Below are 23,377 nucleotides of genomic sequence, written 5' to 3'. Positions count from 1 at the left end.
AAGTGCCCAGAGTGGTGATGTTCGTCATAACGAGATTTGCCTGAGATGCTGAGAGCCTTTCGCTGGCAACCCGGCGAGCCCGGTCAGCGTGAGAGATGGCGTCGCGACCACATTCGGAGGTCCGTTGACCTGAGACAGGAAGCATGGTTTTCTTTTCTCACGGTATAAGAGGAGAAAGAGTATCCCGCGGTGTCGCATCAGGAAGACGAACAACGCTAGGAGATCGGCTGGACAAAGTGGGCGCGAGCAAGCAGCCGGCGGGCCCGTTGCCTGCGCTGGACTCTCCCTTGTAGAACCACTTTTCAATGCCTCGCCTCCGCGGTGTCACGTGGAAATATATTCCCGACATTTTCTCGTCATTTAAACGCGTCGCATTCTTTGCCGAGTAACCCCACATCCGGGACAATGCAAAGCTCTGCATTTCCACAAAATTTCTGATTGGGCGGAAAAAACAGCAGTAATCGTTATAATAGCGTAAATGTGGATAATTTTGGTCGAACATAATTGTGAAAAAAAAACCAAAAAATAAGGGAAATAGAAAAAATTAAATTTTCTTAAAAATGATCTGACAAAATAAAAAAATATGCATCTTATACAGCACCCCCCAAAATCGAAGAATAAACAAAAAAGAACCCTCAAAACAATGTTGGAAATATGTATGAAAATAACGTAAATGGGACAACTCTGCAGTACCCCTTGTTTCTTCGGGAAAAAAAATCTGTAATTAGCCACGTAAAGGCACTTCGGCGCTATAATGGTATAAATTTACGTCATTGACGAAGAGAAACGACAGAAAACTTAAAAAGAATAAAATTTTCCAACCTCTTTCGCTACTCATAGGCATATTTGGCTGTAAACTCACTGCAAGCGGCATAAGAATGCCACGTGTTTGCAGACAATTCTCTGAATTTCTGCAGATTTCTTTATTTAACAAGCAAGAATCATTTAAGAAAAAAGAGTCAAATTTTGGATGCGCTTTTTTAGTGCACTTGCATGCCTCGGTGGGCAGCAGAAAACGAAATAATGATCACACCAGGCCCGTAGCCAGAGGGGGGGCCCTAGGGGCCCGGGCCCCCCCCGAAATTTTTATGAGGGGAGGGGGGGAGGGTGTTTTTCAGCAGCAGGGATTTCCGCACCCCGCTGCATCAAGAAATTTGTCTACAGCAGATGACCATGTGCAAAACTGAGCATATCTTTCCGTGCCCGTGTCCTACGCCGCGTAAGCAACACGGAGCATCAGAAAAGAGTAAGGAAGCCGCATACGACAGGCGGCGCCTGATAAACAGAGTAGGGCGGCTGCGATACCGACTTTGCTGCCACTGCGGCTGTCCCGCTCGGACCACCTCCATGACCCACACCATTTTTTTCACCCCCAAACATGCCCAGCCTGTGGCGCCCTCGACGAGCACTTCACTCTGTGCGAGGGCGCAGCAGACTCCTTGCCTCCCAATCCATCTGGCAGCAGGCGCTGCGCGACCCGGAGGCATCAAGCCAGGTCTACGTGATGTCGCGAAAGCCGTCTTCGCCGTCCTGGGGTCGACCACCCAAGTCTGCTGTCGACCGAGTGCCCCCTCCCCTCACCCCACTCATCGGCGAGGAACATCCCGTCGTCTACACAATGACGCGTCTTCGACCCGTGCCGCGGCTGCTGGACATAATCCGCTTTCGGCGGCCCTCTCGGCCACCCAACCGCCCCCGAATGCCCCCTTAATGACAGGAAACGTTCCGAAGAGGTGGCGACAAAGGCTTCATGCGGCGCCTCACTTTTGGCGGCAGGCTTGACGTTCCTGTCTGCTTCTTTGGGGACGTGCCGCGCATCGTTCTCCAGCACTTTGCGGTGTGGCTGATGACTCTGTAAAGGCCGTTGTTCAATGAGCCGCCAATGCCAGTATACCAGAAGGGGTCCCAGATGTCCTCCCGACGCTTCAACATCGGTGGTCCGAAGGGCTTCGACCTTAGGCAGATTGCCTCACCGGAGTCAACCAGACCTTCACATGTGCGAGAGGGAAACGTGCCCCCTCTGTGTGAAAGTGTGGGCGAGAATATGAGCGCCATGGATTTTTGTGATTGGTGCGTTCCTAATAACAGCGGGAGAAAGTGGACGGAACTACGGCACTGCCTGTTCACGCTGGTCAAGAATGTAAATACTTCTACAGAAAGTTTTCTTTCTCCCTCAACTTGGTCCTCATGAGTGCTCCGGCACGACACCAACGGCGGTCAACTTCGACCATGCTACCCCGGTTCACAACAGTGACCACCCCGGCCCTGGCAATTGCGGCGGCCTTCTGGCCCGCCCCTCCCCATTCCCTTGACCCCCGAGTTTAAACAATGTTGTCTCTCTCTCTCTCTCTCTCTCTCTCTCTCTCTCTCTCTCTCTCTCTCTCTCTCTCTCTCTCTCTCTCTCTCTCTCTCTCTCTCTCTCTCTCTCTCTCTCTCTCTCTCTCTCTGCCCCCACCAAGCAAAATCTGCGACACGGAGCGACACAGGGCGCCCCCGGCTCAAATTCAGTGGCGAGGTCCTTTGCAATGGAGGCCAAGACGCACTGCAGTTCAGCCCGTGTTTGGGACGGAATATATCGCGTGTTTGCCCTCCTTTGTGTGGTGTTCTCTGCGTTCCTCATTATGAGCACAAAAAACAAGCGGCAAGGTTCAACACTGATGAACCACTTCAACAAGCTTCCGAAGGTAAGATTTCTAGATTTGTGCAATTTTACATAAGTGCGAAAGCGTAATAGAACGCATATATAATGCATCAGAATTTCTTATGTCGAGTTTGCTCCGCGATCGCACATCGATCCGCTATCGCACATCGGCCCATCGTACGCACTTCGGCTCTGGCAGGCCTTTCTTCAGTGCTTTAAGGAAGAAGGACCTGGCCGCTTCTTCGCAGAGCCGCCTCAATACCGCCCCACCTCAAAGGAGTGGACACGGTCCCCGTCTTCCACCACATCAACCCACTTTATTTCTGCCGCAGTAGTTTTAACCTGTTATATGCAGAAATAAAAACGTACAAAAAATATTTCGGCTATTCGTAGTTTTATTTTTGGCCAGAGTAACGTAGTTTAATTTTTATTAGCGGTATTTGTTGAGACATATTGTCCGTATGAAAATATTGTACTATTTGGTAGATTACTTTCCAAACTAAAGATATAAAAAAGTAGAATAGTACTTAAAAACTCAAATAATTTATATACTGCTATTTTACGGAAAATAATTACTGAAAATGGGTACTTTCTTGAAATAGTCAAGGCCTACAGCGAGTGGGCCCCCCCCGAAAGAAATTCCTGGCTACGGGCCTGGATCACACTAAATTGTAATAACGAGTTAATATCTAATAACATTCTTTCTAATTACTAGTTTAAGGCAGATGCTTAAATCAGAAACAATTAGGCAGGAAGTTAGCAAAACTAGCCCACTAAACAAATCTCCTCAATCTGGCTTGCATTTATTAATGTTCGCCTACGAATACTCCGGTGTTTTACTGGTATTTTGCCGCGCAATTAACGGTGAAGCTTTGACCCCCTAATTGTTATGGTGAACACAGTTTGCTCTTTACTGTGATTCTACGGACTGTTGCGATGAAGGACCCTTTATATGTGAGATTATTGAACTAACTGGGTAGATAAGTATCGTGAGAAACTATTTCCAATCTTGTGGTAGATGTATTTAAACGTCATTTGTTTGAAATGTATATTAGACTTCGTCATGTCTAACAAAAAAAAAATGACTCATGGTTTCGGCTGCGTCAACGACGGAATGTCGTGCTAGAGCGCATTTTCTTGCGCAATTTTTTTGTCACGGACAAGGTTCTGGTTTTGCGTGATCTCAAATTTTCCGCTCATGTCCCAGCATGCACCACGGGCAACACCGTCTTGCTTATAGAGGCCGTCCTGCCAACGCAGCATAGTGGCTAAGGCATCGGCTTCGCAACCGAGAGGACCAGTTTGGCGCCTTCCCCGGCAACGTGTTTTTTTTTCCTTCACTATCATAAGAGGCTTCATACAGAACGAGGCAAAATTCAAGTTCGTAGGCTGGTAGTGCTTCCGCATTAAAATCAATGTCACCTTTGAAAAGCACACAAGCTCACTGACTTTTCCACAATCTTAAAGGCCACAACTACATTCCACGCTATCCTTTTACGGGTCCGACAGGCTGGCGGTGAGCGCGACAGCGGGCGGCGCTGCGAAACGCGCCTCCGTGACGTCAGCTTATGGATTCTCGCATTCGTCGTCTGCTTCACTCGAGCTCGCTCTCTTGCAGTATCTTTGCGTTAGGTTGACGTCTGATGCTTGCCCGCACCAGATTTTGCGTGTGCGTAACTTTTTATCATATTAATAGACTTGAAACCGCATACACTATCTCAAGGCGCGAGTTAAAGTATAACGCGGGTTCGATTCCCAGCAAAAAAGCAAAAAAAAAAGGGAAAAGGGGAAAACTGGCTGTTTGTGCGCAGTGCAATAGATGGTATATATTCATGTTCATTTTTTTTTCAGTAAAAGCTATAGAGTCTGCGCCCGTCCTGTCCCTTCCTTATTGTCTTGTCTCTCACGCGCAATTCTTCCACCCTTAAAAAATGCAATACCAACTAGCCCAACAACACCCTGTACTATCGAAAAGCGTTCATTGCTGCAACTGAACGAAAACCGGCCAACAGCCGCTACATGGCCTTAGTGACGTAATTCGAGCCGTCGAAGAACGCCAAGACCGGGAAAGAGAGAAAAATCTTTTCAGCGAGTTTATAAGTTATCTGATGGGCATAGAGCAGCAATGCTTGTCTGAGGTACTTTGCGACCCCCTAATTTAAGTACTGGGTGTGTCGGGGGACTACGTTCTGCAAGCATTTAAGATTTCAAAAAAAAAAAAAGATGAAAAAAGTGTTGCAGGTTCCCCTTTAAGACTGCTGTATGAAAACACTTCGCTGACCTAGTGCACAGGGATGAAGACTAGATAAATACACGATGCACGCACACGAAAGTGCTGCTTTGCCGGCGCTTGGTCCGTCAGTCTCGCCATCAACTGCGTGCCGGCTGGGCAGTCTGTGCATGCCCTTCAGAGCAAGCGAAAGGCAGAATGCAGTCATCCATTTGATACAGCTATAGACAACAGGATGCTAAATCTCGAGCAAAGGCAAACTTCCACGAAACTCTGTGTGCATTAGCTTTGCTTTCGCTCCTGATATCTAAGGGTAAACGTATTAAACCTGCGCTACTTTTTCTTTCGCTCTAACTTGCAGGTGTCCTGAAAAAAAAGTTCAATGGAAGCGAACGTAATTTTTAATGCTAGACACATTGTACAATACCGGCAAAAAAAAAAAGAAATTCTGCGCCAGCGCAATTGCGCATGAATTCGTGCCTCCACACTAAATGTGGAGGCCCTGAATCATAATTCCGCTTCAACGTGTTCTTCTTGTTTACTTGGGCGACCGTACGAGCCGTGCATCTCGAAATAGTTGACGAAATCACAGCGCCTTCGCAGTGCGGACGCGTTCGTTTACAGCCCCTTTTCACGACCGTTGGCTGAAAGCTCATATTTCTGAAAAGGGGGTTCTATTTTTAAGGCGAAAGCATTAGATCTTTGTTTTAAACACGCGCGTTGTGACGTACAGAACAAAATCCGGCCACCTTCGCAAATGAGATGCGAAGACTGAGGAAACAGCGGAGCCGGGGGTCTTCACTAGCTTTAACTTGGCTTTTCTTAGGTCTCCCCATCTTATCGGTAGATCGGACACTACTTCCGCCGAGCGCAGGCCGTCTCTCTCAACCATAGAGTTTCTTATGCTCTCAACTACGAGAACCCTTGCACTCCAGAGCTTACGTCATTACTAAGCACAGCCTAGTCTTGACGCGCGCCTCCCCACAGCTGCTCGTTGGTTCCTTGCCTCCTCACCACTTCCCCTCACACTTCTTGGCCTAGCATTTTTCTCCTCTCCACTTAGCTGCGCCGGTTTCTGAGCGACGCCCGGAACGGCTGCAACTCAAGCTTAAACAGCTCTGCTGTTAAAAGGCGGTCCAAAAAAAGTACTGGGAACAGGGTATGACACTGCAGGAAAAAGAAACAGCAGCGCGACAAAAGGGTCGGACGAGAGCTCTGACAAAGGGAGACGCAGCGCGCGTCGGGGAAGGGAAACAGCAGCGCCAAAGGTGCGTAGGTGGCTGCCGCGTGTGCGGTGCCGCCCAGAGAAATGACGGTATTGACGGGGGCGAACAAGGTGCTCCCTGTCGACCTCGGGCTAGCAAAACGACCTTCGGATGGTACTGTCAGGGAGTTGGTGAAATGATGACTGGCGCGCGGCCACAAAGTTTAAAAGAGTTTAACAGCAGATCAACCGAAAGTGCAAATATGCTTTCGCCTTTACATTCTTAGAAAGTTCTAAGCATACCCCGTAATTTCTCGCTTTTAGTTTTTTTTTTTTTTCAGTCACTGGAGTCTGTAGTGTCCTGACGCACACGACGGCAGGCGTCAGCGTCATTTTTTTTCACTCTGAGTAGTGCTAAAAGGCTCTCAAGACTTGCTTTTGGTTTGTGTTAAGCTTCTTGGCAAACCGGTACCTTCCGTCGGACTGTTTATAAGCAACAATACCGCAGTGAGTTTTGCTGTTCAAACTCTCCACGAAGCTTGATTATACCGTGACATTCATTACTGCTTCTGAATTACATATCTGCCTCCCTAAAGTTTGCTTTCCCTCAGTATGGGTATTATTGTAGTGAAGTATCCTTTGCAGGAACGAAAGTTATTGTTTTGGGCACGCCTGTGAGACGTCTCCCATTTGCAGATGTCGCTGTAAAACCTATTAATGCCAACTCATTGCATGTCTGATGAGTCGAAAAATCCGGCGTGGTTATTGACCATCCAGATCGGATGGTACCAAAAATGGCCGACGGAGCAAGGAGTAAAAACACTAAAAAAAACGCGGATCAACGTCGGATATTTCTGGAAGGTTTAGGAAACAAAATTAATGGCTTCGAAAAGAAAATTCGGTTCATTTTCGTCTAGGTCGGAATCAAAGCTAGGCCTCTCGGAGACCAAACGAGCACGCTACCCGGACGCCACGTGGGCTGCACAGTTTTGGCTGACCAAGCGTGTGCCTAGCGCGAGCGTCATCGGACACGTGACGGTGCAGCCAATGGGGAAGAGGTGCGGATGACGGCACGCGAGGAGAGCAGATGCACCCCAGTAACGTAGAACGCTGATTCTGGGAAAGTATTAGCGTGAAGTGTCGCCAGTCTGCCTGCTAAGTAATTCACATCGTGTCTCGTAATGGAAAGTGATGGAAATGGAAGTTACTGGACTAGGCGAAGTCCACCACGCAAATACGCCAGCGAGGTTGGAGCACAGCGGGAGGCAAATAATGCAACAAGGAGAACCAAAAGACAAGGAAGCAACGCGAAGATACGAGGCGCAAAGATGATGTAGCAGTAAAGATGACATTGATAAGTGCCGCCGGTGCAGGCCATAATGGCATAAGTAGAGACATACGAGCTGAAAAAAAAAAAAAAAAACCGCTCAGTGGCTGTCGTTGGAGACCCAGGTTAGGGCGATGGTATAGAGGCTTCCGATGTGTTCTGCCATCTTTTCTGTCCGAGGCCTTCTGATGTACACGCAGCTGCGGTTGGCTCTCGAAAGGGATCGTCGCAAAACTGCGCCGAAAAGTTCTGTCCTCCTCTTTTCTTGCTTCCAGGCCTTGTGGGGTAGCTCGTCATACACAACGCTATTGGGCGGATAGCTGGGTCCCTCCATCCTGATCCGGGGAGACTCTGCCCCCCCTCCCCCCTGTCCCACTCTCTCAGTGTCTTCGGGTGAAGTATGAGCGACGGCATTTACTTTAAAGCTGTGACTTGCGTGTGTTCATCAAAAGCTTTGTTAAACCTGTGGTCTCTTCCTCTCAATATGCATAACCGACGCATTACACGAGGCGTGCACTCATACACACTACAAGGAACCACCGTGGGTTTTAGAGCTATCTGAGCACGCGCACGAGACTGAAACTCCACCGCGCCATCTCAACAGCGCCTCTTTTGGGCAGGTGGAGTAGGGGCGACCAAAGAATATTCCCGGGGTACGGAGGGAAGGCGTTTATTTTGCGCCAACCCCCCAGGTTACAGTTCGGCTAAAAGAGGGGTCAAGGGCGATTTGTCACAACGCGCAAGTGAACGCGTCACAGCCGCGCTGAACCAGTGGGCTCAGCAGTCAGGGCAAAATCCGGGGCTCTCTCTACAGACAGTTTTAGCATTCCGTAGGCTCCGTGTTGTACGTGGGTGCCGTGTTGATCGGGACCCGTCTAGGCACTTGTGCATTCGTCGTGGTAGGGTGGATTAGTTCCGCGGGCAGGCCCTCGTCATGCCCGCGCTAGAGCTAGAGCCTCCACCTCAGGCAGAGACGAAAAGTCCTGTCGTCTTGAGTCGGCCTTTCGGGGAGAGAGGGGGAAAGCGCCGCGCGACGGTACAAATTAAGCGAATGCGCAATGGCAGCGGACGCCAGGGCCCCCACAAACCTTACACACGTCATGCCCGCGCGAATGACCCCGTGCATGCCTAACTGGGCTAGATTTAATCGGTTCATTCGCCAAGCGGCGATTATCCGAGGACTGAAAGTGACTCATTAGGGTGGGGCGGAAAGTGTAGAGGATCGGGGTAGCCGAGGGCCTGATAGCACTAATTGTACCCGTGTTCGTTAATGTAACACTCGGAGGAAAAGCGGCACTTGCACCTCCTCTAGATGCACCACTGAGTGTGGGAGGGGTACGACAGAAGCAAAATAATCCCGTGAAACAAAATAACACGCTGAGGTTTACCCGCAGAAGGGTCCTTTTTGTGTGCTTCCCCAAGTTCCCCTCTAATCACCTGCTGCCGCGCATCTGTCCAGAACGTTTGTGTGCGTGGAGCTCGTACGAGCCGGTGTAGTTGCACCATGTGGAGCTGCATGCATTAATATGCGGTACAGCATGCAAAACAGTACCCTTGCTGGGACTACGGCTTAAAGAGTGTTGCAGCGTGTTGAGGACATTTGACGGTGTTTCACACACACCTTAGTTAAGAGTGCGCGGTAGCACTCATTCGCACACCGGTGTAGTTACACACTCAACACGCACAACAGTGTATACTTGCTTCTTTACTTGAGTTAGGCAAGCAATTCAAGACAAGGCAGGGGAAGAGCGGGTATATCGCGAACCATGTATGGGTTTGTTTATTTATTGTTTGTTTTTACTGCCCGGCCACGCCCGGATCTGTTATCTGTGTCCCAAGCGAAGCGCGTCTTCCATTATTTATTTTTATGCTGCACGGGCTATTTCATTCAGATAAGCAGACTGTTTCTTCTTAACGTCACTAGCTCAGAATAATCTTCTCTGATGTACAATGTTCTGGATGTAAATCGACGGTTCCAGAAACACTCGCGCCGAAAGATAAAAGCCTGCAGAGCAGACGCCGTGGCATTCGATTCGAAGATGCTCGCCTTCGCACGTCACTTTCTTGACTGCTGCTTCGCCGCCTGTATTATTTGAGTTGTTAGGGGAGACCATGTTCGCTCTAATAAACTTGTTTTCCTTGAAGACAACTGCGTCGTCTTTGGCCACGTGACAATATACTTACGTTATTTGACACATGGGTATTCCCTCCTTGCTTTTGCAGCCACCAGAGTAAAATAATTTACCAAAGTTTCTGGGCTTTTTGCCAAAATAAAATTAGCCAATTTCGACGCTATAACGTATGACTCTCAGCATGTAAGTCCGGCGTGGAGTGGAGAGAACATGTAACGTACGTCTGTCACGAGCAAGTCGTCATTCGGCCAGCACAAATAACTGGCCGCGTGTCTGCTCCTTTCGTTGCAAATGTTGACGAAAGACGATGGTCGACTGGCGCCTCTGGCAAGTAAATGCCTCCCATCTCTTTCCCGCTCACCTCTCAAGCTGTTCCTCTCCCGTCTCGTTCCTCCCAAGATAACACGCTAGAGGTTTGCTCAGGTGAATTTAAATTTACCGCGTTCCACTGCTCCAGGACGGGTGCTTCGATGGCAGCACTGCCGTAAGGCGGAGACGCGCGTGAATCGAGACACCCTACTACACCGTTTATAGAACCACGTTGCCCTACTCCACGAGCGTTCCGAGCGGAACGTGGCACCTATCTAGTGGAACCTTTCGTTACTATTGCCGTTTGATTTCTTAAGACTCCGCCACGAGCTGTAGAGGCGCGGGCAACAGCAGGCGACGATTTTGGGCTTTTGATGTACTATTTCATTTGCTATCACCAAGCATCCGTGAATTTTTAGGAACACTGCAAATATCACTCATGTATTGATTTTCTGCCTTATATTTGCGTAATGTCTTGTTCTTGTTCAATAATGTTTACTATTATGAACCCTAACACCGGACTTAGACGTTTACATTTGGCTGTGGGTATATAAGACTATCGCGCAACCTTCGTTACACTTTGGCCGGGTGGCTGAATCGAGTCACAGACAGACAGACAGACAGACATACCAAAATTTCTTTTTTTTTTAATTGCGATAGTATGCCCATTGGCATAAAATACTGCGTCACAGGTATAGATTAACCCCCGTTTCGCGAAGAAACTCAAGCAGGGAGCGATGATGGGGTCCCCAAATCTACCGATGAAGGTCAGGTGGTCTGCCAGGGTGGAGGCCTGTGCCTCGGAGGTGTCTTGTTCTCGCCGCTTCCAATGAAGGGCAAGTCCACAGCAAATGCTCAGTGTCCGCCTCTTCGGCAGGAGCCGTTCAAAAGGGGCAGTTCTGGGCGAACGGGGCATGGTAACGTGGTGGCCACTCCCGGGTAACGGCGGGAGAGAGGAAACACTATCGTCTTTAAAATATACACTGCCCACAGCCACTCGGCTCCATTTGCTCCAATGCCCACCAGACACCCCTGCCCCGCTGTGTCCCCACTGCCTTTCTCCATCTACACAGGATCACGTAGGAATGCCCCCACATCCTTACACAACCACTCAATTACACCAGAGAGTGGCTGGCTGTTGCGGCGAGCCTCCAAGAAGAACGCCAATCCTGACGGCCCACATCATCAGGGCCCTCAGCGGCGGCCTGGACAGAGGCGGCTGAGTCATCCCCACCATCCCGTGACTAGTAAAGCTTCTATCCATCTATTTCAGCATGTACAAATCAGCATGCGGACTTACCAAAACTTTTAGCGGTAATATGAAGTTTGAAAATTGCTGTAACTTTTTTTTAACAAGTCATGACCTTAATACTAACCACAAAACACCAATTCATCACCCTTCAGCGTTCATGTATTCAGAGCGTTACCACCCTTTTCTCCAACTGGAGAGGGTGTAAAAGGGTGTTGGCACTGCACGAAAATGAAATCACCTAGCAACATTTTTAGCACACCTATTTGACACCTTTTTTGGAGGATTAGAAGGTAAAAAAGTTTGTTTTTTTAGGTGGTAAGGTCACGGAAGGTGCGTGCATGTTTGCTTCTCGGACTCTGGGGAATTGGGCGAGCGATTGGCCAAAGCCATTAGGTGAATGCAGATTTGGAGAGCTAGTGATCTGTTGGAAAGACAAAACTGCATTGTGTTATCTGGCGTGAAAAAAAAAAAAACTGCTCTGCGCCAACGCATGGCACATCCGCATCCACGTGGTTGATAGGACAAAGACGAACAGACACTCCGCAGAGCATGCTAAAAATTCCGGCTTGCTTTCTTGATTAGTTGCCGTCCCTGCTTGCAGGCTTGCTCGGTTACGAGGATCCCTTTCGGGTTTTACTTAACAGACCGCTGTGTAATGGAAAAGTCAAATTCATTTTTTAAAGCGAAGCTTCCTATGACTCACTGATGGAGTCCGATGTCGTGTCTAGACGTATTTCAGAAAAGCCAAGTTTACACAATGGGTTTCACAAAACGATGATGATGATAAGCGACGGCACATCAAGCACTTCAAGAAAAAAACGCTTCCCGTGGTCGGACTTGAACCTGTGTCCCTGGCGCTATGAAGCCGACGTCTATTCGACTGCGCCCTTCCGACACGGTCGAAGCAATTTGGAATTTGGACCTTAACTTCGACTCAGATTGCGCGAGAGAAAGTTTCGCGTTTTAACCATCTTTATCTTAAGAAAGGGGCTGTGATTTCTACGTTGCTACTGAATGGTTCTCACTAGAATTGCATGCTTTCGTGTAAAGGTACCCACCTGATCCCAGCAGAAAAAGTTCGAAAAGAAGGGCTACAGTGATGTCCTGGGGCAGTATTCCCTTTCCTGAGTATAGAGCACTTCAGTCTTGTTGTTTGTCAAGATGGTTAGACAGCATTCCGCTTCTGTGTCAGTTATGTCTTATTAAGTTCTGATCACTCTCTCAGTCGGGGTAGGGTACGGCATTGGGACCGCCTTGAACGTTTTAATCGTGGCAGGCGCCCGTGCATCGGATGGGTCGACCAAGTCCGTATTGATTGTAGGTTTTAACGCGCCGACGCAACGCAGGCGATGATGCACGCCTTAGTGGAGGGCTCCGGACTAATTTTGACCACCTAAGGATCTTGAAGGTGCGCCGAAATCTCGTACACACGCGCGTTATTGCTTTTCGCCTACCGTGACCAGAAAAGCGGCCGCGGCGGCCGAGAATCGAACCCGCATCCTCGTGCTCAGCGGCTCAACGCCTTACCTTATACCCACCAATTCCGTATACCTGGTCAGTAAGGTCAGCTTCAACCAATGCAGTACGGAGGGAGGGAATCGACTGATACTATTTTTCTTTCACAAGCCACGCACTACGCTTGCTCTGCTTGAGATGTGACGGTAGCCATTTTTCAATGCCACTGAAGAAGAACGAAAATCAACAAAACAATCGGAAGAAACATGTACAGTACGCTCCCGACGTCTCCATTTTTTAAATTTTAGTTTCGAATTCAGCATTTTTAAGCAGCTTGCACTCTCCCCGCGGGAGAGACAAGTGTGCTGGCGTCCACACCAGGCGGATGTGTCGGGAAACTGGGATAGGGCTGTTGTAGAGGCGGCACAAAGACACTTGACATTCCCAGAAGGGGAAGTTCTCTTTCTTTCTAAGCTTTTCTTGCTTAAATTTCCCTTGTTTTCTGTAGACTTTTCTTAGTTTTTTTTTTTTCTCTCTTTTATTTCTTCTCCTTTTTTTAGGGCCCCGGGCTTGCTCGAAAAGAGCTCTTGCATATGCTGCTGTCTTGCACGTAGTCCGGAGGACGTTGAGAAAAACACATAGGACACAGGAATAAACGCTGAAGACATGTTTAAGGTGCACGTTGGCAAGCCCGACGGACTAGAAAAAAGCGCTGCAGAATTGTCTGCGACGAAAGGAGGCCAGCTTGGACGTGGTACGAAAGACTTTTCATCTCAGTGAGATGAAAACACAGGAGAAAGTGCTGAACACAGTGCATAGCACACAGGACATATTCATTTTTTTCTTAGCTTTACCGCATGTTCAGTAAATCTTTTGCTCTTTGTTTTCTGCGGTGACTGTCATCATCTGGGTTTGTGCGCTTGGGCAAAAGGGCCAAAATAAAGTTGTTATTCCGGAACAGTTGGGTGACATCGTATACCCTAGCGACTGTCCGGGCTGTCTGCGGTCTCTGTTCTTGAGCTATAGTTTACATGCGTAAAGATATTGCCTTCCAAAGAATTTGCCAAGCCTATGTCCTCTACGCTCTCGAATTTTGCGCAGGGGACCACGTCTAAAACTAGCCGCGCAGCTTTTCTCGTTTTTCTCGAACTGGAAACACAGGTGCATGCTGCATCTCCGGCGTGCATATTGGCGTTCCAAAGACGACAAATAAAATTCCACCCGTCTCTCGCTTGGCTCCAGACCCAGAATCACTTTGTAAGAAAAGGTCAGCCATATGTTGGAAAAATTGTTTAAAATTATGCAGGATGGCTTCTAAGACGCACACATGCATCATAAACCATCCCAATAGGAACAATGACACCAATATATATATATTCAAACTCTGCGAATGACACTTCGTTTTATTTTGCGAAAAGTGCACTTAAAAAAATGGCATTTCGAGTTAAATAAAAAAGAGAATGCGGCAGCGGCAAACAGCGCCTGAATTTTCATCCGTGTAGCATAACATATCTTTTTTTCTCACTCGGTTAATAAATGTCATGAGGTCAAAGCAAGGCAGCAGTTTTGTCTGTTGACGGTACTGCATCAGGCTTATCTGTATACTAAGTTGTTTGTTGGCGCGCCATGGCGGGGGCCCGTATACATGTGGCTTCGCTTGACGATATGCTTCCACACGGTGTTGTTGGCACGCACACAGTTAGGGTTAAAATGCTCGAAACGCCATACGTCACGTTGTGAACAACAATCTGACACTCGTTTTGGTGCTATGTACAGAAACGGTGATCATCTATACAGACTTGATTTGCTCTTACAAAACGACATTAAAAAAACAGCGCTTTCTCGGCGTACACTGTACATAGTGGCTGTGACACGTTTGTGTTCATAACACCACATTTTTTTTTTTTTCCCACTAAACTTAGCCAATATCACACGTTGAAATTTACACCATATGACATACTTGTTGCTTCTTATTGCAATGTTTTGTGGTGTAGGTACTCCTCTAGTCCATTTCTTACGTGGTGAATGCTCACTGCGTACGAATGAAAACCGTCCGTATAATTCCGTCCAGCATAGGACCTATCTGCGCGTAAGATTAAAGCCATGCAGCGGTTGAATTAAGGCAGCGGGTTAGATTCTTCTTAACGGCCGAGATTAGGAATGAACAAACGAAACAACTGTAAAATAAAATCTGCCGGCCTCGTTAGGAGGAAACAGTTGGAAGGCGGCCGACGCGGCGGATGTTTTGTATTCTTATCCAAATGGCAATGGTTTGCAACGCATATCCACGACAGATAACTCCGATACGGCCATTCCTCCCATCTGGAGAATGCACAACTCATCTACGCTGACTATTTTGTTCCCGTAAATCCCCTGCAAAAAACTTTTTTTTTTGCACGTTTGAGCAAGTGACAGGGATGGCCCCTTCCCTCTTCAAAATTTCAAATCCGTATTTCGCGCACCGAAGCATCACATGGAATATGAGGCAGCGTGTAGCGACAGCTATGGATTGATTTAGACCCCTTGACATTTATCGCGTACCGTAATCTCGACGCGTAGGAGTTTGCGTATCGCTTACATTAGCATAACTACAACCACGGCCGGGAACGAAATCGGCGACCTTGTGCTCGGCAGGAAACGAGCATGCGCTGTGGTTTGCCTAGCGACCTACGGTTATTGAGGCAATTCGCATTTTATTTGCCGTTCTCGTGCGCATTTTATCTACTCAACCCATCCGGACTCGGTTGAGATTGTAGTTCGCCCTGCAATACGATTATTTCATCCCTTGCAGGGAAGATTTAGCGGTGCTTGCATGGAATTGTGCATTCGTGCCGAAATTCCGCGCGCAAACCGGTCCTTTCGTCAACGCTATACAGAACTTGTCAATTGGGAGGTCGTACTTGAAGGGGCATTGCTTCATACGTGCTTAGCACAGCATTGTCCACATTTGCACCTACGCGTCAGACGTCCTTGGCCAGGATTAAGAGGCGTGTCACGGTCACGGAGGAGTCGCTCGACGAGTAGTTTTGCGAAGCCCACCTCGAATGATTGCCGAGGCGTACACATCCCACACTCTTCGTACCACGAGGCAGCCCATGGTCCTGACCAGCTGCGCTACAACGTGCACAGAGCACGGCTGCAGAACCGAGTGCGGAGATGGAACGCCGGCTGAAAACCAACACCTGTTTACCTGCTAGCTCTTTTGCCACGTTGGAATTTTCCTAGGTGAATCAGGAGAGAGAACGCCGAGTGCTGTAATGTACACACGCCTGGAAACACGAAAACAAGGAAAGCACCGCATGGCCCTCTCGGCTATCGATAGCTTTCAGCTTTTTTTTTCTATTTCGACATTGCTCAATGTGATGCAAGTGGTCTGGCGCATCGTCAAGGTAAGCACTGGTTACCTTATTCCTCTGGAATGCAATTGCACGTTTGACTCTATAGCATCCGGTGAACAGTTCAGAACACTGTATGAAAAGACATCCGAGGTGCACGGGGATTACAGCAACACTGCCTAACAAACAACCTTTGAGGCATTCAGGGAGTGCACAAGGTCTCGTCCTGTCACAACCGGTGACGTGTGGCAGTCCTGGTACAACGAGTCACATCCGGGGAGCGAAGCACTGCAGGCAATGCGGCAACGACGTTCCCGTCGGCTTTTTCTCCGTCATCGGCACCGTCTATCAGAGCGCAATGTCTCTGATGCTGTGACTGGAGCTGGTGTCCGACTCGTTGCCTCTCACCACGGAGCCGGGCCTGTTGAGGTACTGGAACGGCCTTTCGGGCAGCCGTTCGAGCGTGACGTCGCCGAAGCCTCTCACGTCCAGCACGTCCCAGCGGTTGTTGCGGCCGCCGTTCCTCCGGAACTTTGGTCGGTCGAGGCTCTGCGTCGCGTAATCCACGGGACTCGCAGACGGTAGAGGAGACGGGCTGGCGACGCTCATCGTCCACCCGTCTCCTCCGCGGTTAAGCTCCGAGGTGGAGCGGGACATGCTGTGGTAGCCGTTGAGCAGGCCACCGCCGGCTCCCGCCGAAGAGCCGCCGCCGCGGGCCACGAGGTCGGCGAAGGAAGACGCGTCGAACTCGGACCTCGGGCTGGGGCCGGCCCAGAGGGCCGGGTTAGGAGCGTAGAAGTCGACGCCCGAGGGCCCCAGCACGCATCCGTTGAGGCTCCCGTTGAAGGCGGTGTTGTAGACACCCCCGTGGTGCCGGTGGGAACCGCCGCCGCCGACTGCGCGCACCATTAGTCCCGACACGGAGGAGGTGCTTCGCTTGAGCGCCGAGTTGTGCGCCACGATGTACGTGGGCTCGCTGTCGGCTGCCGCCGCGAAACGCGACCGCGACGCCGCTGACAGCGAGCCATTGGCGCTGCCGTTGGCGCGAGGCGCACCGGGGCTGGCGTTTCGGCCCACGCCGTTGCTTGAGCCAGGGCCGGCACCGTTGCTCTTCGAGCTGGGAGACAAGTCTCGGTACGAGGGAACCTGGACGGAAGAAGAAACGAGTGCCGTGAGGAAACCTCGGCGGATGAAAGCTATGTAATCCCGGAATGCGGATAAGCCTTCTCCAGAATGAAAACGGCCCCAGTACACAGGAAATCAACGGCAGAGCCACTAAAACAGTTATAAGTAATATTATTCGTTCCCGAATAAATTTGAAGAACTCCGCAAAACGCTCGGCGGTAAAAAAAAAAAAATTGCGAGTTCGGTTTTTCCGGACGACTCCAGATTTTTTCCTTTTTTGTCAAGAGCTACCGGCTTGTACTGAGTGTATGCCTTCTTTTTTTAATTCGTGGTACCATAGTTTGTTTCAGGCATTGTCGTACGATGACCCCCTGAACTGAGCCGCGCATGCGCTAAATCAGTAGGCGAAATGAGTGGTCACTTGGAGTCTGGAGTGCCAGCAGCGACCACAGGACAGACACACGAGCGCGAAGAGGGTCCGCGTATGTAAGCTCTAGACACAGCATGTTCACTGAGCTCAGGTTCATTGCTACCATTTAATGTTTTTTTTTTTTTTTTTGTAATGTGCGATAATGTGGTAGGGGGATGTAAGGTGTACCCATAAATTCATAATAAAAGGACAGCGCAAAGATGACGGGACGACGCAAACTCCGACTCAGAGACCTAAAGTCATCAGTCATCGACTTCCCAAGTTATCTAAGCCCAGGCCTGCAACTTGTACAGTCATGGACAATTCGAACACGAAAATATGAACCAGAATACACAAATAGCGCTATTTCTTTCCATGCAAGTCAAAATGACGTGTGGCTCACTTACAAAAAACATAGTTGGGAAATGTGGCTTTCCAAACATACCAATAGCGCGCCATTATTGGACCTAAACTAACAGTATTTTTCAATTTTGCGCGTTCTGATTCATATCTTCGTGTTCGCGTTTCGTTTACCCATGACTGTATACGTGAACTTATACATGTCGCTTCTATTAAAACGTGGAAGTATACGGTGAGGTCAAAGGTCAGCGGCGGCTGCGTGCATGGTACTATGGCACATATTGTGTACCGCCCAAGACAGAAACTGCCATACATGCCGACTCCGCGAAAGGGCCTTAAGCGCCTTTCCGCGCCCTCGCAAGCAAGTGAACATGGCAGGAGGAGGAATCAAAGCGAGGTCGATGCATGAGAGTATAGAAGCGATCACCAACCACGTTGAGGTTCTGCAGGCGACGCATGACGGCCTTCTCCTGCTTCCACTGTGTGTACAGCGACTGGATGCAGACGATGCACACCACCTGCGCCAATCGAGGTTGGAGGGGGGGGGGGGGGAGGGGAAGGAGTGGAAAAAATAATGTATATTAGGGTGGTACGTAGGAATGGTAGAGTTAAATCATCAACAGGAACGGCAATCACCCTTACGAACCCTGTTTCCAGCTACTCGACCACCAGGATAGCGGTGCCGGCGCACATTAGCTGCTGTCCAAACTCGCCTAACAGGAGATAGGAGATATAACTTTTAGGAGATATGAGATAGATAGGCAGGAGATAGAAGTTTTCACGCTCTCAGGGCGGAACGGGGAACAGCCGTCGAAAGGGTACACACCTTTGTTAGAATGCTTGTGAGCTAGATTTGCGAAATACAACAAACCTTCGTTATATTCACATCGGTTTATTCGAATTTCGTTTTACTCGAAGTTTTCGCGCTTCCCACGCTGCAGTGGGAACAAATACTCCCCGCTTTTAACGAAGTGTCGCTTATAACGAATTCCGTTTCCTGCGACGAGGATTTCGGTGCAATATTTCAAAACGGCGTCTGTAAAAAACGATCCGCAGAGCCTTCCCGGTGTATAATATTGTCGCGCCAGATAAAGCGCTGGCGCCGATGTGGACTGCAAAGCGCTCGTAACGGCTTTTCGATCAAGTTCGTGCCGTCCCTCTTCCCTGCCCCGCGACGACCCCTGCACTGCGGCGAGCGATGCCGCTCTCACCTTTGCGCGCGCTTTTCCTCGTTCCTCGGGGGAAGACGAATTTCACGCTTTGTTGGCCCAATGAGGCCGCGGAGGCGCAGCGAAGCGTGAAACGGCCGACGAACCACCGCGCGCGCTTTCTCGTCTCTCCTCTGCGGGCACCTCGCAGGGTGCCACAGATTACACATTTACTGTCCTCCGCCGCCAAGACACTTCTCGCTGCTCGCTCTGCTGACAGCAGCGGTGAGCGGCTATTTTAGAAGCCGGCTGAAAAGACCGAGATCGTATACGCGGTGGTCGCTTCTTCTGCAGCTTCCGCGCTGCGCGTGAGCTTCACACCCGCTCTCGCGCTTTAACGGTTGGACGCTTTTAGCTGCGGTCCGTCCAATCAAGGGCGCGCGAAAAGGTGGCCGCTAAAACTGATTGCTTTTGCCTGCCGCTCAAAAGCTGGTCAATATTCGTTTCGCCTAATGCTCTACGATCCCCGAAAGCGAGCCGGCCAAAAAGGGTGAAATAAGAGTTCTCTGTGTATTTGCAGCGGGCATTTAACGGTGCGCAGAAACATGCGTGAGAAGGTGCCCCGCGATGGTTCAGCGGATAAGACGTTTAGATGGACCAGCCACGGTGGCTCAGTGACTAAGGCGTTGTGCTGCTGAACACGAGGACGCGGGCTCGCTTCCCGGCCGCGGCGGCCGATTTTCTGATGGAGGCGAGAAGCAAAAACGCCCGTGAGTACGAGATTTCGGCGCACGTTAAAGACCCCCAGGTGGACGAAATTAATCCGGAGCCTTCCACTACAGCGCGCCTCATCGCCTGCGTTGCGTCGGCGCGTTAAACCCTACAATCAAATACGTTTAAACGGGCTACGTGTTGGGTAAACGTCCGCGGTGGTGGCATTTCTGGTGGAAGCGAGCTATCAAAGCGCCAGGGCGAACGTCGTCCTTTAGAGCTCAGGGTTTACTTCAGCACTGGTAATTCCAAATTAGGCTTAGGAAGTCGCACCATCGTAATGGCTCAGCTTCCACCGCCGCACACTACGCCATGGGACGGTGTCTGTGCCGGATACAGGACGCACTTCCTTTCTGCCAGACAACGTTCGTTACCCTTGAAAAATTGCGGGCGATAAAGCAAAAAGCGTAGGAAGCAGAACACTCTGCCGCCGGGTGGGGCGGCAGGTGGCGTTGTTTCCCTTACGTTCATCACTGCCCGGGCAATGTAGAAGGCCAGCTCCGCGATGCCCTTGCTGTCCAGCTTCTGCAAAGGCGTCACGCAACGAAGGACGACATGATTAGCACGAGGAGGGAGTGAACGGCATAACTACCGGGCAGCGTGCGGGGTAGTTAGTGTCCACACAGAAGCCTCGCTTCGGAAGCGCAGCAGCTGGGACGAGAGGACAATGCAGTCGCTTGACGCCGCCACAGGCGAACGGTCAAACGTGAGGCGATAATGAAAGACGCCGCCGCTCATAATAATGCACGTAAGCTTTACATGCACTTCCATATTGCTGCTTTACTCAGATTTGTTTTTTTTTTTTTTTTTGCCTGCTTGAGTTCCTCAACAATACATCCCCTCCTCAAACCGCTACCTTTGTTGGCCGCGGTGGCGGCCTTCACGGCTTAGCCGGCATAACACTGCTGTACTTATCAGTGGAATAGAGAAAGAGGAATTTTATAGACTGCTTGAAAAAGAAAATATGGTGAGCTTAGTCTGCCACGGCGAATTCCTGTGGCTTGGCGCTGCAGTGAAATAAATTTTAAATGTTTCAGGGATCCTTTGCCATGCTTCCGCAGTACATAAAAAGCTGATTAACACTGCAGTTATATCAAGCCGATTTAAGAAGCATTTGCCTGTATGCCAACGTAGGGGGGGGGGGGGGGGGGGGCTGAATACCGAATTTTATAAACATAAACAATACGGGTTCTCTGCATTAAATACGCTGCTCATCTTTTCCGTTCGCGTTATGCAGCTCTGACCCCCCGTATCGCTGGCTGCTCCGCTGAGGTCGGATGCCTCGCACACGCCTTGTAGGGTTGCCCAAACACACGCATTTCACAATTGTGCCCTATCAAAAGTGTGGCAAAATGCACAACGGCGACACAGCGATTCTCTACTCCAATCTCCACTCGCTGCTCTTCGGCCTTCAGTGCAGTTTCTTTCGTTCGGTGTTTGCGAGCGTTCTTCGCTCGTATACCTACCCCCCTTCACGTGGGGGACCCGTTAATGCTGCACCAGTTGCTGTTCTCATTGCCATGCATTTACAACAATGATGACGTCACCACACCACGTATACTCATGACGTCACGGATGATGTCATTTCTAGCTAAGAGTTCGCAACTGCAGCGTTAGAAATTTGCATAGCATGGGATGATGATTATGGACCCCAAGTTTCTCCCCAATAACTTAGCACCGGACGTACGTGCGCATTCGCTGTATGTAATTTTTGTGTGTGTGTGTGACAAAGGCAACCTAATATTCAACACTTTCAAGTGCGTACAGAAGGTACCCGTCAATTAATAACTATACTCGGGGTTAGAGGCGCTGATAACTGCTCCATGATAATTATTCTATTGCATAATTACTTAGGTCGAAAGGCTGCCTCACTGTTCAGCTGTTTAACAATAGTTCTACTTCATTCATGCTTATATTTAAGCTTATGACTCAGCTTTTCCCGTGAAGGTCTCCTCCGGGCTCACTGAACAACAAATACCATGGCGTCATCCGCGAATCTTAAATCGCTCAAATGTTCCCATCTGCTCACATTCTCCTATCCGAATCTTGATTTAAAAATAAGCCCATCAATAATGGGAATTCATTACAATCTTAAAACGAAACTTTTAACTAGAGAGAGAGAGAGAGAGAGAGAGAGAGAGAGAGAGAGAGAGAGTAACTGACCCAGTACTGCAGGCTCATGAAGAGCGCCAGTCCACACTCCGGAAAGAAGAACAGCACCGAGACGAAGAGCCAACCAAGCAGGTAGTTGGACTTCCTCTGCAAACACGTTGAACGGAGGAGAGCACAGTTAGTTCCGCACCCTCAACTGCAGATCTGACAGATAGGTGAGTCGACAGCACGTGGCAGCAGTGGGTCGGCCATCTGTGGGCGCTAATCCTGCAATTGCGTCGATATTGTGCTTGCCAACACACCTGTTGCAATGAAAGAAATGCTGGGGGCGCTTCTTATCACAGCGTGAGCTGACTGGTCCAGGAACAGTAACTATTTAAATGAGAAACAAAATGTCATTTGCAGTGATATGTAGCAATTTAGAAGTACAACATGACACGAGGCCCCGATCGACATTGCCAAGGCGTCCTATGAACAAAAAAGAATTTTTGGGTCTCGAGCGTAGTCGATTCCTGCCTTTCAAAGGTGTTGTTTAATCATCTAGATTTCTAAACATGCCGGTTATTAGAGGCTATCGTGGCCATAACCTTAGTATTTTCCTATATTATTTTCTGCGGAAGAAAACTTTTTTTCGTGCGGATAAAAGACCACGCGATAATATATGTGCCAACATTATCATATTATTATTACATTCGTCACTGAATGCTTTTACATCTCAAACTTTTGGGTTTTAGTTGTCTGACACGTAATCTTGCAAGTGCTTTCGATTCACTGCAAACTTTGGATTTTAGCTTATCCGACATGTTATCTTACGACCTGGTTCCGTACAAAATTTTCCCGACGTTAATAAAGAGAAACACTTGCATTCATCATTCATGCCACCGCAGTAAGCACCGCGTGCGGCGGCCGCTTTTCTGATGGAGCCGAAAAGCAAAAACGCCCGTGTGAACGAGATTTCGGCGCACTTTAAAATCTCCAGGTCGACAAAATTAATCCGGAGCCCTCCACTACGGCGCGCCTCATCGCCTGCGTTGCGTCGGCGCGCTAAACCCTACAATTAATCAATCAGTAAACATCGCGCAATCCAGGAACGTGATTTCGAAATCGAAAACGCTGGAAAATTTACCGCGGCGCACGCGATTTATCTGGATAGGCCAGGAGGAGCCTGCTTCCGTGTACGTCACCACCACCAGAGATGTTTTCGGAAGGAATTGAAATACTTCCCAGAAGAGTGATATTTATTTAGCCGTAATGATTAATAATTAGGCAAAATCAGATCATAATGCCAGCAGCAATAAAATGCGTGTGCCGAATTTCTCCAGAGCAAACAGCCGCTGTTTTTTTATTTAGGGGAGGGGGGGGGTGATGGGGGAGGTCTCTAAGGTTCAGAACAAGTCGATTAAAAAAAGAAGGCCTATACCCGCCACGGTGGCTCAGTGGCTAAGGCGTTGTGCTGCCGAGCACGAGGACGCGATTTCGATTCCCGGCCGTGTGGCCTCTTTTCTGATGGAGGCGAAAAGCAAAAACGCCCGTGTGTGCGAGATTTCGGCGCACGTTAAAGATCCCC

At 49.3% G+C, this 23,377-nt stretch overlaps 1 protein-coding gene across 1 annotated transcript in view; it reads right to left on the bottom strand.

Moving 5' to 3' along the window:
• Window positions 1–13,922: 13,922 nt before the first annotated feature.
• The window catches only part of Rcd6 (Reduction in Cnn dots 6), a 75,722-nt gene continuing 66,267 nt past the window's right edge, over window positions 13,923–23,377 (bottom strand). Inside the window, exons 4-7 of the mRNA XM_077703780.1 lie at window positions 21,862–21,957; window positions 20,164–20,223; window positions 18,211–18,297; window positions 13,923–17,031 (exon numbers count right to left, since the gene is read on the bottom strand). Of these exons, the coding sequence (XP_077559906.1) occupies window positions 16,234–17,031; window positions 18,211–18,297; window positions 20,164–20,223; window positions 21,862–21,957 (1,041 nt within the window). The 3' untranslated portion in view covers window positions 13,923–16,233. The remainder of the gene's footprint in view (window positions 17,032–18,210; window positions 18,298–20,163; window positions 20,224–21,861; window positions 21,958–23,377) is intronic.

This window comes from Haemaphysalis longicornis, unplaced genomic scaffold (genome assembly GCF_048455015.1).
Source record: "Haemaphysalis longicornis isolate Haplotype H1 unplaced genomic scaffold, Haemaphysalis longicornis Haplotype H1 scaffold_3, whole genome shotgun sequence".
Classification (NCBI taxonomy): Eukaryota; Metazoa; Arthropoda; class Arachnida; order Ixodida; family Ixodidae; genus Haemaphysalis; species Haemaphysalis longicornis.
The sequence above is the reverse complement of the archived record's forward strand: the minus strand, read 5'-3'. Positions and strand labels throughout refer to the sequence as shown.